Source organism: Marmota flaviventris, chromosome 8 (genome assembly GCF_047511675.1).
Source record: "Marmota flaviventris isolate mMarFla1 chromosome 8, mMarFla1.hap1, whole genome shotgun sequence".
In the NCBI taxonomy this organism is placed as follows: Eukaryota; Metazoa; Chordata; class Mammalia; order Rodentia; family Sciuridae; genus Marmota; species Marmota flaviventris.
In genome coordinates, this window is record NC_092505.1 from 59,197,812 (window position 1) to 59,209,466 (window position 11,655).

At 44.1% G+C, this 11,655-nt stretch overlaps 1 protein-coding gene across 1 annotated transcript; it reads right to left on the bottom strand.

Annotated features, from left to right (window-relative positions):
• Positions 1-580: 580 nt before the first annotated feature.
• Positions 581-9,571, bottom strand: Adprh (ADP-ribosylarginine hydrolase). Its single transcript, XM_027935971.2, has 5 exons — positions 9,417-9,571; positions 8,501-8,603; positions 6,445-6,799; positions 3,855-4,215; positions 581-3,040 (listed from the first exon to the last, which is right to left on the bottom strand). Exons 3-5 carry the CDS (start codon positions 6,755-6,757, stop codon positions 2,626-2,628), a joined length of 1,089 nt encoding a protein of 362 aa, XP_027791772.1. The 5' UTR covers positions 6,758-6,799; positions 8,501-8,603; positions 9,417-9,571; the 3' UTR covers positions 581-2,625.
• Positions 9,572-11,655: the final 2,084 nt, after the last annotated feature.

Genomic DNA, 11,655 nt, shown 5'->3' on the forward strand with positions numbered 1-11,655 from the left:
GTGTGATAGCTTAGTGTCACTGTGACCAGAACACCTGATAAGACCAGCTCAGAGGAGGGAAAGTTTATTTCAGCTTACATTTGCAGAAGTTGGTCCATGGTGGGATGGCTCTATTGCTCTGGGCCAAAGGTGAGGTGGGACATCATGGCGGAAGGACATGGTGGAGGAGCACTGCTCAGCTCATGGTGGCCAGGAAGCAGAGAGAGATGGAAAGGGCCTGAAGGGAAGAAAAACACTTCCAGGGCACCACCTCCTCCAGCCACGGCCCACCTGCCTAAGGTTTCCTCCCAGTTAGGATGGACTGGTTAGATTATAGCTCTCACAATCCATCACGTTACCTCTGAACATTCCTGTATTAACACAGAAGCTTCTGATGGACACCTCATATCCATATTTTTTCCCTATTTTCATACCCAAACTATGGCACCAAGACTTCTAGCATCAAGCCATCTTAGGTAATGAAGAAAAGCAAAGGAAGCACCATCCACAACAAGTCAGAAAAGCATCCTCAGTCTGTAATGTTACCTGTGGTTTATTCTGCTTTCAGTGCACAAAGGTTAATGGAATGAACATGAGAAACTTATTACTGTGTTTAAGATCATTTTTATTGGTTTACTCTAACATTATGCATAGAGTGAAGTTTATCTCATTCCCCCATTCATTCTCATCCTTCTTCCTCCTTACTCTCTCCCCCTCTCCTTCATCCCTCTCCCTCTCCCTCCCCCTCTTTCTGCAGCACTATGGTCAGGAAGGATGATGCAGGTGGATGGGCAGAGGTGATGATGGGAGGGTGTGATTGTTCTCTTCTCATCGCTTCTATTTTCTTAGAGAAATAGGAAGCGAGGTCATCAGCCAAAAGTGAGGTTTGGGGAGGAATGTTGAGGTTTGAGAAAAGGGAGTCTAAAAGTCAATTTTTTGAGGTGTGCCTGTGATGAAGAGTGAGAATGAGTAACTAAATATAATAAGAGTTTTTTCCCCCCCTATTTTCTGGTTGTCTCCAATTGTGGTGAAGCACCACAGCACAGAACAGATGCCAAGACACCCCCAACCCTCCCTCCACCTCCTCCACCACACCCTAAAGAGGCTGAAGGACTTGGAAAGACAAAGCCCTGTAGATAGCTGGACTGCTGTTATCAGATCTCCCAACCCCACTCCCAGCTGAAAACCAGAGATCTGTAGGAGAAATCACAGGAGTCATATTCTGGGGTTGTACTGTAAGGGGAAGCACAGGAGTTCTCATCCTCACCACCCAACAACACCCAACAAGGATGGGCCTTTACCTACTCTCCTGGCAGACTGGAGGTGATCACAGAAAGATGACATGGCTTCTCATTTCCAAGCCAGCTGGTTGCTGGACAGTGTGTGCCTGAGGTTGACCCAGAACACACCATCACTCCACAACAGGATCAGTGTGGTGACAGGGCTGGGACAGAAGGCCATGGATGAAGTGAGATGACAGTGACCAACTGCCTGGCAATCAGAGATTTCACCTGGCAGGTTCTGTCTGAGCTGGGCCTTGGAGGATGAGTGAGAATTTACCAGGCAGAAAAGGAGAAAGAATTGCGTCAAGAAATAAAGGGGATGATGTATTTACTGGAACCTGACTAGAAGCTTAGCATGATCAAACTATTTGTCCAGATAACTCCCAAGGGTCACGAGGGGACACCAGATAGGAGAGCAGGTAGCAGCATTCATTTAATATATACTGATGGAGTGTCTACTGGGTGCCCAGGCACTGGGCTATGTTCTGTCAGGGGAGAATACAGACAAGCAGATACTAACAAAACTGGTAACATTTGAAAGGCCACGAGGAACTCCTGAGAGAAGCTAGAAGCAGCATCTGCCTAGGCCTGAGCTCCTTGGATTGCAGAATTCACTGAAAAATACTCAGTGCAACGAAGTAAAAGAATATAGATCTAAAGTATATTAAGAGGTACAACAGCCTAACAGATGCTGTTAGGGCCTCACGTGCACCTCTCACTGTTCCCATATACCTTACAGCTCACTGTTGCAAGCATCTCTGAGTCCTCCATCTGAAGACATTCATGTTTGGCTTGTGCAAAAGGCAAGCTGAGATATACCAGATGGAAGTTGGTGGATCAATACCCCAGGCTTGCTTGCTCTTTAGGTGGAATAACTCTGCAGACTGCCTTAGGCAGAGGGCCCAGATGGACTGCAGCCCAACTGCCCACAGTGGAAACCTGCTCACTCACACACCCTGTTCGCTTCCTTTCCCTCCCAGTCTCACTTCCCCATTCTCCTACTCATGCTTCCTGGAACTGCCTTCCAAATAAACTCCTTCCACTCGAATAAATCCTTGTCTCAGAGTCCACTTGGGGCAGGGGTAACCCAACTGAAGAAGAAACAGAAAAATCTTTTAGAATGATTGGATGATGAAAATGAAGACTCAAATGCGAGGCGATGAGATTTCTAGCTTAGGAGATGTGGACCCCATCAACAAAGATAAAAGACTTTATTACAATAGCTTCAGAAAGAAAAGGATGAGTCTGGAAAGCTTGACCTCAATGTGCTCAAGGGACTTGTCTCAAAACTCCCTGAGTACAAGGTTAAAAAGTGAAAAGAAACTGAACAGAAGGAGCCCCAGGAAATGAACCTCACATCTCCCTAAAGGCTCATTGCAGTGTCTTTCTCTGACGCAAGAGAATATAAAGCCCTAGCTGCCTCTTCCAGCCTGTGTCTGTATTCTAGCTTCTCATAGTTGGAGGGACTCACTCCTTTAAAACCATGCATAACTCCCCACCAGCAGGCAGCAATGGCTGCTGTAGAATCGCTGTCTCCACCATGGAAAAAGGCTCGGTGGGCAAGCTCCTTCCAGGAGTCTCCCGCGGCAAGGATGGCATCATAGGCAATCATGGGGGCATCGTGTCCGCTGCTGCCACCCCAGCCAGAATAGCTCAGAGAGGTGTAGAACTGATCCCTCTCCTTCACATCGAAGGGCTGGGGGAAGGTAGGGGCTGACTTGCCATCAGAAATCCCTCTAAGTTTCAGGTAATTTTCCCATTGATTTTGGAAGTAGGACCTGTAGGAAGAAAAAGAGAATCTATAGTCAATTGAAAAACTAAAGTCTAAAGCTGTAAGGAAAAGGTGCCAGGTGGGTGTGTGTGACGAGAGAAAATTCCAACTTCAACTTCTTGCATTAGTATCACCAACAACAAAGAAAATCAAAATCAGTTCCAAGTGTGATTCATGTAACAAATTTTCACTAAGCATCTACATCCAACGAGACACTGACCAGGTTGCTAAATAAAGAATATAGATATATATCAAGTTAAAAGGTAAGAAATAAAGGTTTATTTTTCTTAGGTGGAGAGAAATACCAAATGTCATCTTTCCTGGGGAACTTTAGGACATCAAGACCGGGCGTGACTTCAGCAGAAAGTCTCTGAACCTTTTTATTCTAAGAAAGGGAATGTAAAGTGAACTTACAAAAAGGGGAAGAAGTGGCCTTACCACTTATTATTTAGCTAGTGGGAAACCTAGCTCTTGAGCTTCTAAGAAAGGATTTAAAAATATTGTTTATATGTCCAGCCAATACTAAACAAGCAAGCTCCAAGTAAGAGGGAAACAATTCTTGGAAAATAACGCAAGAGGGCCACAAAAATCATAGAAAACACAAAACAGAATCCCAACATAACATGGAGGCACTGTGGCTACACTGCTCATCGAGGTGCCCACTTGGCTGCTCTGGGGTAACTGTGTCTGCAAGGGAACTTGAAATCCTTAGCAGGGAGCTGAGTGGTGAAAACCATGTTGGCTGTGGACATCTCTGAATCTTGGATATACATACGCAGATTCACCCACATTCCAGCCTGCGCAGGAATCTAAAGACTCACCAATGCTGCAGATTCTCCTCCACGAAGTAGCCTGATTGGACTATGTACTTTTTAGCTTCTGGCAGCACTTCCATCAGTCCTTTCCCCCACTGCTGCGGGGGTTTGCCATTCACAGCATAGGCTGTAAAAATTGCTGATGCGAGGGCTCCCAGGTAGCCTGTTGGGTGGTGGTGGGTCATTCGACCGCTCTCAATGCTCACTTGGATCAGCATGTCCAGTTGACTGTGGTGAGGGAACCTGAGACCAATGCACATGGCCCGCATGGCAGCCCCACAACCACCTTCATGGCTGTTGAAAGGAATCCTCCAGCCATTGGGCTTGTCCGGCTCCAGCTGCATGGCGTTCTGCACCGAGGCACCACCTGGAGGAATCAGGCCAGCATGGCGGTCAGTGGAACCAAAGCCAAGCCCCAGGAGGAAGAAGGAACTTAATCTCTTAAGTTCCCTGATGGAAAGGGAAAGGCAAGAAATTATGACAACAGATGCCCCTGGACTCTAAGCCCCAACCCAACAAGGTGCTGTACTTCATATATAATCCTTTGCATGATAATATTAATTTAAAAAGAAGCAGATTCATATAAAGAGCCCTAGAATCTTTACCAATTATCATAGAGACATTACAAGAATTCAATAAAGTCAGTATAACACATTATTCTCTGTTTTAAATGAATAAGATAAAGTTCTAAAAAAAAAAAAAAAACCAAAAACATATAACCAGCTAGTTAGTGGCCTAGTAAAATCCACCAGACTTCAAAACCCAAGTCCTTCAAGAGCTCAATAAGAACCTGCTAATTAGAGTCTGTAGATGTTGGAAAGAAGACACAAATTGTAGGGTGAAGCACTGGGCTCAGATAAGGAGTAGTGGACCTGGGCTGTCCCTTTGTGACAGTGGCATAAGCAGGCTTGTCCACTGACTTATTGTACTGAGGGCTGTGAATACACATGGAGCCAAGTGATGGCAAAGCATACTTTGGAGTGTAATATTATTGTTCCCTTATGAGTCAGCTAATTCACATCTATGTTCATGGATGGCATAGGTAGACAAAGAAAATATTCTATGTGCTAAACTAAGGAGATATTAGCTGCAAAGAAAGGATGAAAAGGGATTGGCTTCTAAGGACCATCCTTAAGCCCCTGGGTATGGTGGAGAGGCGCTTTCATTAGGAGGTAATCTGGGCTGAACTTTATTCTTCCAAATTTATAGGCTAAAGCCCAAACATCCAGTACCTCAATTTGGAGACAGGGCCTCTCAAGAGGTGATGATGCTAAAATGAGGCATTAGGGTGAAGAGAAACCTGGATACACAGGTTGCACGCACCACATGAGGACACGGAAGATGGCCATCTGCAAGCCAAGAGAGGCTTCAGAAGAAGTCACACCTGCCAACTCGACTCTGACTTCTAACAACCAGAACTATGAGAAAATAAATGTTTAAACCACCCAATTTATGATATTTTGTTATGGTAGCCCTAACAGACTAATACAGGAAGAGGGGTCAATCTGATGGGCAAGAAAAAGGTGACCCAAATCACCTCATGGCCTGAGGGACCCTAACAAGTTCCCAAAGTGGCCAAGACCATTTGTGAGAAGACCTAGGACTACATGAGGAGTCTCTACAGAATCCTTTCCATTTTTCTTTAAGAGAAAAAAATATGTTTTCCTTTATGCTTGTTGATTACAAAAACTTAGAAAATACCAGCTGTGGGAGACCAACTCAGTCATGTGCACAAGGTTGGTCTCCCACAACCCAGCTATTTGGGAGGGCAAGGCAGAAGGATCACAAGCTAGAGGTCAGCCTAGGAAACTTAGTGAGACCTTGTCTCAAAATAAAGTTCTAAAAAAAGGATTGGGGATGTAGCTCAGTGGTAGAGCATCCCTGGGTTCAATTCTCACTGCCACAAAAACAAAAACAGGAATGACCAAAAAAAACCACCAACAACAAAAATTTTAAAAATACAAATAAGTAAAAGGAAAATAAATAACTACTCCTATTACTTACATATAATTATTAGCATCTTTGCTTATATTCTTCCAGACTTCTCCCAACACAGAGCTACATGTCTACACTTTTAATGACAGCAGTTTCATAAAACATCTACTGTTTTAAAATCTACTTCTTTTCACTTAATGTATAATACCTTTCCATATCAGCAACTATTCACCTGCATAATTTTACATGTGGAAATGCACAGCTATTATTAAGTAAATTACAAGACATTTGGTTCTATTTTTTAGCACAACTACTATCAACACTACTGTTTCCTTGATATATATTTATTTCTATCTGTGGTACTGGGGATTGAACTCAGGAGCACTGCCACCAGGCTATATCCTCAGCTGATTCCCTCCCCTTTTTTGAGACAAGGTCTCTCTACATTGAGGAGGCTGGCCTCGAACTTGTGATCCTTCTGCCTCAGCCTTTCAAGTAACTAGAATTACAGGTGCGTGCAGCCACCATGCTGGTGTTCACTCAATATTTAAATTTCCATCAACATTTTTCTTTTTTGTTTTTGAGTTTGTACCAAACTTAAGGAAAACGTTCTTAAAGATTTCCTTAGGCCTGTGTTCTTTTCACCCTCCCCAGCCTTCACCTGGTGCCCGGCCATCCATGTCTTCCATGCAGTCTTGGTAATACTTAGCAAGGAGAGAATACAGTCGAGTCAAGTTAGGGGCTTTCCCAGCTTCCAGGAGGGCCTCTGCTGTGGCCAGGTGCATCACAGTGTCATCGCTGACTCTCCAATGCCCCACGTCGATGGCTTCCAAGCCGCCCAGCTGGGCCAACTGTTTGTGTATCTTCTCCCCGTCCCGGAGGAACTCCCACTTCCCGTTGAAGTATCCCAAGGCATCTCCAGCTGCACTTAGCACCATGGCAGCCATATACCTCTCCAGCAGTCCCCCACACATGCTGGGCTCTGCAGGGGCTGTCCTAGGGGGCAATATAGATACCTGAAGGAGAATGGAAAAGAATCAGAAAAATAAGAGCTCCGAGTACATTTGATTGAGCATTTACTTCTTGTAGGCATCATATTAAGTACATCTCGTTTATCCTCATAACTGCTCTATAAGGACTGTATCATTAGGTCCATCTTGTATCTGAGAAAACCGAGGATCATGGAGATGAAACAGTTTCAGAAATATTAAGAGACTTGTCTCAGGTCACAGAGCTAACATGAAGCAGGACTGGGATTCTGATGAAGGTCTAGCAGACTACACAGCCCAGGATTTTAACTATGACGATATCTTTGCCTCTTGGTGAACAGCAAGCCTATTAAATTATGCAAGTCAATCCAAGTGTTTAATTTTCTTTTTAGTTGAGACTTGACCTTAGAAGTATCACAATGCAGTTTGCAAAGCACCGACACTGTGTCTCACTAGTAGGGAAGGATTGCAGTACACATTTCACAGATAAGGAAACTGGGGCTCATAGAAGCTAAGTACTAGCAGGGAAGGATTGCAATACACATTTCACAGATAAGGAACCTGGGTCTCATAGAAGCTAAGTTCACATACTCAGAGGTGAAAACCCCCGGACTGGAATCTTCAGATTACGGGCCGGAAATTCCAGTGTGTTATTCCATTATGCCTCAGCCCTGGCCTACTTACCTTGGACAACCCATTGGGGCCTCAGCCTACACATGTGTAAAATAGTAAGGATAATAATAGCAACATTCTAATGGATTTGTTGTGAGCAATCAATGAGTTAATTTTCATAAAGCACTGAGAACAATACAGGTGCACAGTAGGCACTATTTTTGTAATTATTTTTATTATTCATGTGTAACCAGAGAAAAGGTTTTTCAGTTATTGAAACAGAATACTTTCTCCCCATAATCTTTGCTTCAATAGCAATATTTAAACTTTGTTTTTCTTTTAAATCATGGAATTCTAGAGTACTGAGATCTCGGTATGCCCAGCTCAGATTAAATCCTTGCTAAATTATACCTAAATTATGGACCCAGTCTAGGTGCCCTTCAACAGATGAATGGATAAAGAAAATGTAGTATGTATACATGATAAAATATTACTCAGCCTTAAAGAAGAATGAAATTATGGCATTTGCCAGTAAATGGACAGAGCTGGAGATTATCAAGCTAAGCAAAATAAGCCAATCCCAAAAAACCAACGGCCAAAAGTTCTCTGATATGTGAATGCTAATTCAAAATAAGGGGGTGGGGCTGGGGAAGAATAGAGGTACTTCATATTAGACAGAGGAGAGTGAAGGGAGGGGAGGAGGGTGGGGGTGAAAAGGGCAGTAGAATGAATCAGACATTATTGCCCTATGTTCGTATATGATTACATAACCAGTGTGATCCTACATCATGTACAACCAGAAGAATAAGAAGTTATACTCCATTCATGTATGTGTCAAAATGCATTCTACTGTCATGTAGAACTAATTAGAACAAATAAAAAAAATTTCCCGCTAAATTGCTGGCTTCCCTGCAGGTGCATTTCCTAACAGCCCCCTCCCCTTCTTTCCCAAGTTCCCCAGTGTGCCCCATTCCCTGGAGCATCAGGTTCAAATCCTTCCACCATCTGCCCACCCTAGCCATCCACCCCCCTTGAACAGACTGGCAAACACTTTTTAAGTTTGAGCTCTGCTCAAGCTCCTTCTTCACTTAATTGCTCTTCTTCCCCTCCACTCACCTAAATGGTATCTTCCCAGGGTTTAGATCAGGTCCTCCTTGGTCTTCTGGGGTCCTTCTCCAGCTGCACTGCCCCAGGCCAGGGAGGGCAGGTTGGCAAACCCCTGGAGAAGCAGTGAATGATGAAGATGATGAACTGAACATCCAAAGTGCAGTTCCTGAGGAGGCTGGAGCTTCTTGGCTCACAAATTATATTTTTAAAGCCTGATTTACATATTTTGTTATTTATAAATGAAGCCTAGGACTGGAATTCTGGCTCACATAAGAATTTGTTGTGTGACTGTAAACAAACCATCCCTCCTGGAGCTTGAGATTTTCCCATCTGTAAAAGGGACCAGAGAAGGAGGGGGGATGTCCATGCTTCCCTGAGATCTGGTCTTGGGCTGAGACTCTCAGAGCCCAAGCAAGCTTAGCTGTCCTCTGAGGGCTAACTTTCAACATCCTTTATCTTCCCTCCCAAAGTCCTCGGCTTCTTTTGTGTAATTCTTTCCGGCTCCACCCTAACATGTGTTTTGTGAGTCGCGGCAAGGTGGAGGAAGAGGACCCTCACCTTTTTCTGAAATTCGATTTCACTTTCGCACATTACCTAGTCTCCCACACGGGACGCTGTTTTTCCTAAAACTTTTCTAAAGCTTCACAGTTCACATTCTGTACACTCAAAACTACGGTCCTCTGCTTTCTTTTTTTTTTTTTTTTTTTTGGGGGGGGGGAGGGGCGGGCTGGGGAGGAAGAGGTCAGCATACAAACACATAGGATTTGCAAAGCGGCTGGCACCCACACTGGGAATCACGGAGGCCCCTCCACTTTCAGGATGCGCGCGGGGCTGGGACCTGCCAAGGGGAGGTGCGAGCTGGGGGCGCCGGAAACGGGTACCGGGTCACCAAAAGGAGAGCGGCGTCTGGTGGAGAAAGATGTACCTGGTCGCCTCCGAGAGAGGAGCGCTAGGCACGAGGGCGGATCCTCGGCCCGGAATTCTGGTTGCGGAAGAAGCCAGGCTATCCCGGAGTGCCAGGCTGGGGGTGGCCGCCTCGGGAGCCGGGAGCACGCGGAACCAGAGCGGGGGGCAGAGCCTCGGGGCCGAGGGCGGAGCCGCGGGGCCAAGACCCGGGCCGCGCCCAAGTTCAGCAGATCGCCAGCAAGCGCCGCCTCCTTGCGCTTGGCCAGACCGGATCCAGCGGGTCTCCGGGCGGGGAAAGCGGATTCCGTGTAGGCCGCGTCCTTCTGCGTCCCAGCCCCAGCATCGGGAACCGCTGTCACCGACCACCGATGCTCTGCGGGGCTCTGAGAAGCTCCTGGTGCTGGAGAACGTGGAGGCTCCGGGATCCTGGCCCTGGTCTGGGTATCTCAGTGACTCTCGTGCGGCCCTGGGCTGACACTTTGGCCTATATTCATGCCAGGCTTTCCTGGGCAAAAGTGACAGTATTTGCACAAATAATGTAAAAACAGTACTGATCATGCCCTGGCCTTGGTTCTATCCCCACTTCCCCAGTAAAATGGGATTCCACCACTCGGGTTGTATATACTTACAGTCTTTATCTTGAGCACATTTGGGATGGGATGGGGTCATTTTGTAAATACAATTTTTAAGTAAAAAAAAAGAAAAAAGAAAGAAACCTCCTTAGCTTTATCAATTACTGTATCAACTCCAAAGATTCACATAAGGTGATGCTTGTAGGATAAAATCCCTCACAGACTAATACCAAAAGAGTAGGAGGTCCTGGCGCACAATTCCTCTCCTACCACACCAAGGCCAAAATTGAAGAGAAGAAAAACAGAAGCACAGAAAATCAAAACAAATTCAACAAATCTCTAACACTTCCTGGGTCTGCATGTGTAAAATGACTGCCTAAATAAGGAGAGTTTAAAAAAATTGTAATGATAGAGAGTGAGCTAACAGGAAATGGTTAATAGGGCCCCACTCTCCAGTAAATAAAAAGCAACAAGGTTCAAAGGAAAATATATACCACAAGATATAAATGTGTCAAAAGGAATTAAAGTTGGGAAAATATGAAGACCAAAGAAAGTTAGTACAGGTGAAATAGGAACCCAAAAGCATCTGCTTACATATCCTATACAGTCAATTCAAAAAGACTCAGGGAACACTTAGATTGCTAAGCTTATATGTCAATTTGCTGGGCCACAAAAACCCAGATATTCGCTTGTGTTATTCCATATGTCTTTGTTGAAATATTTTAAAAATAAGATTCACGTTTAAATCTGTAGTCCTTAAGTAAAGCATATTGCCCTCTATACTGTGGGTGAGCCTCAAACAATCAGTTGAAAACCCCAAAGGAAAATATTTGTCTCCCCAGGAAGAGGTTGATTGTGCCAGCAGATTGCCTTAGGATTAAGCAGCAAAATCAGCCCTAATTGGTCCAGTGACTCACAAATTGGAGGCCAGCCTTAGCAACTGAGTGAGACCCTCAACAACTTAGTGACCCCTCTCAAAAAAATAAAAAGGATGGGGGATGTAGGTCAGTGGTAAAGCACCGCTGGATCCAAACCCCAGTGCAAAAATAAATAAATAAATACTGGCCTATATGCAGTATTTTAAACTTGCCAGCCTCACAATCTTATAAACCAATTCCTTAAAGTAAATCAATCTGTCTCTATATACGTATATAGATATGTATACAGTTTTAGTATATATTATTAGTTTATAGTATGTTAGTACATATTATTATATATATTATTAACATATTATTAGTATGTACACAGCATTACACATGTATATACACACTATTGGTTCTACTTCCCTAACTAATACAGCATCTAAGTGTACCAAAAAATTCACTAAGTGCACTTAGAGTAGTCAGGCAATAATTGGATCAACAGAATAGACTTTATAGAATATATTGACATTAGGCTTTAAAGGACACAATGAGAGCTGATTTTTGAAGAATATTAAGAAAGCAAATAAAAATTGCCAGCTCAAAAATATTCCACTAAGGGAGCTGGGGTTATGGCTCAGTGGTAGAGCACTTGCTTAGCACGCGTGAGGCCCTGGGTTCGATCCTCAGCACCACATAAAAAAAATAAAATAAAGGTTATTTGTCCACCTACAACTATAAAAAATTTTCTTTAAAATAATCCACTAAGTATAGAATCATGTCGTCAGCAAATAATGATAGCTTGAGCTCTTCTTTTCCTATTCAT

Coding starts and splice junctions, on each gene's coding strand:
- Adprh (XM_027935971.2), bottom strand. CDS start 6,757: ATGTGTGGGGGACTGCTGGAGAGGTATATGGCTGCCATGGTGCTAAGT. Junction 4,216..6,444: donor CATGGATGGCCGGGCACCAG/GTGAAGGCTGGG, acceptor TGATTCCTCCAG/GTGGTGCCTCGGTGCAGAAC. Junction 3,041..3,854: donor GAGGAGAATCTGCAGCATTG/GTGAGTCTTTAG, acceptor TTCTTCCTACAG/GTCCTACTTCCAAAATCAAT.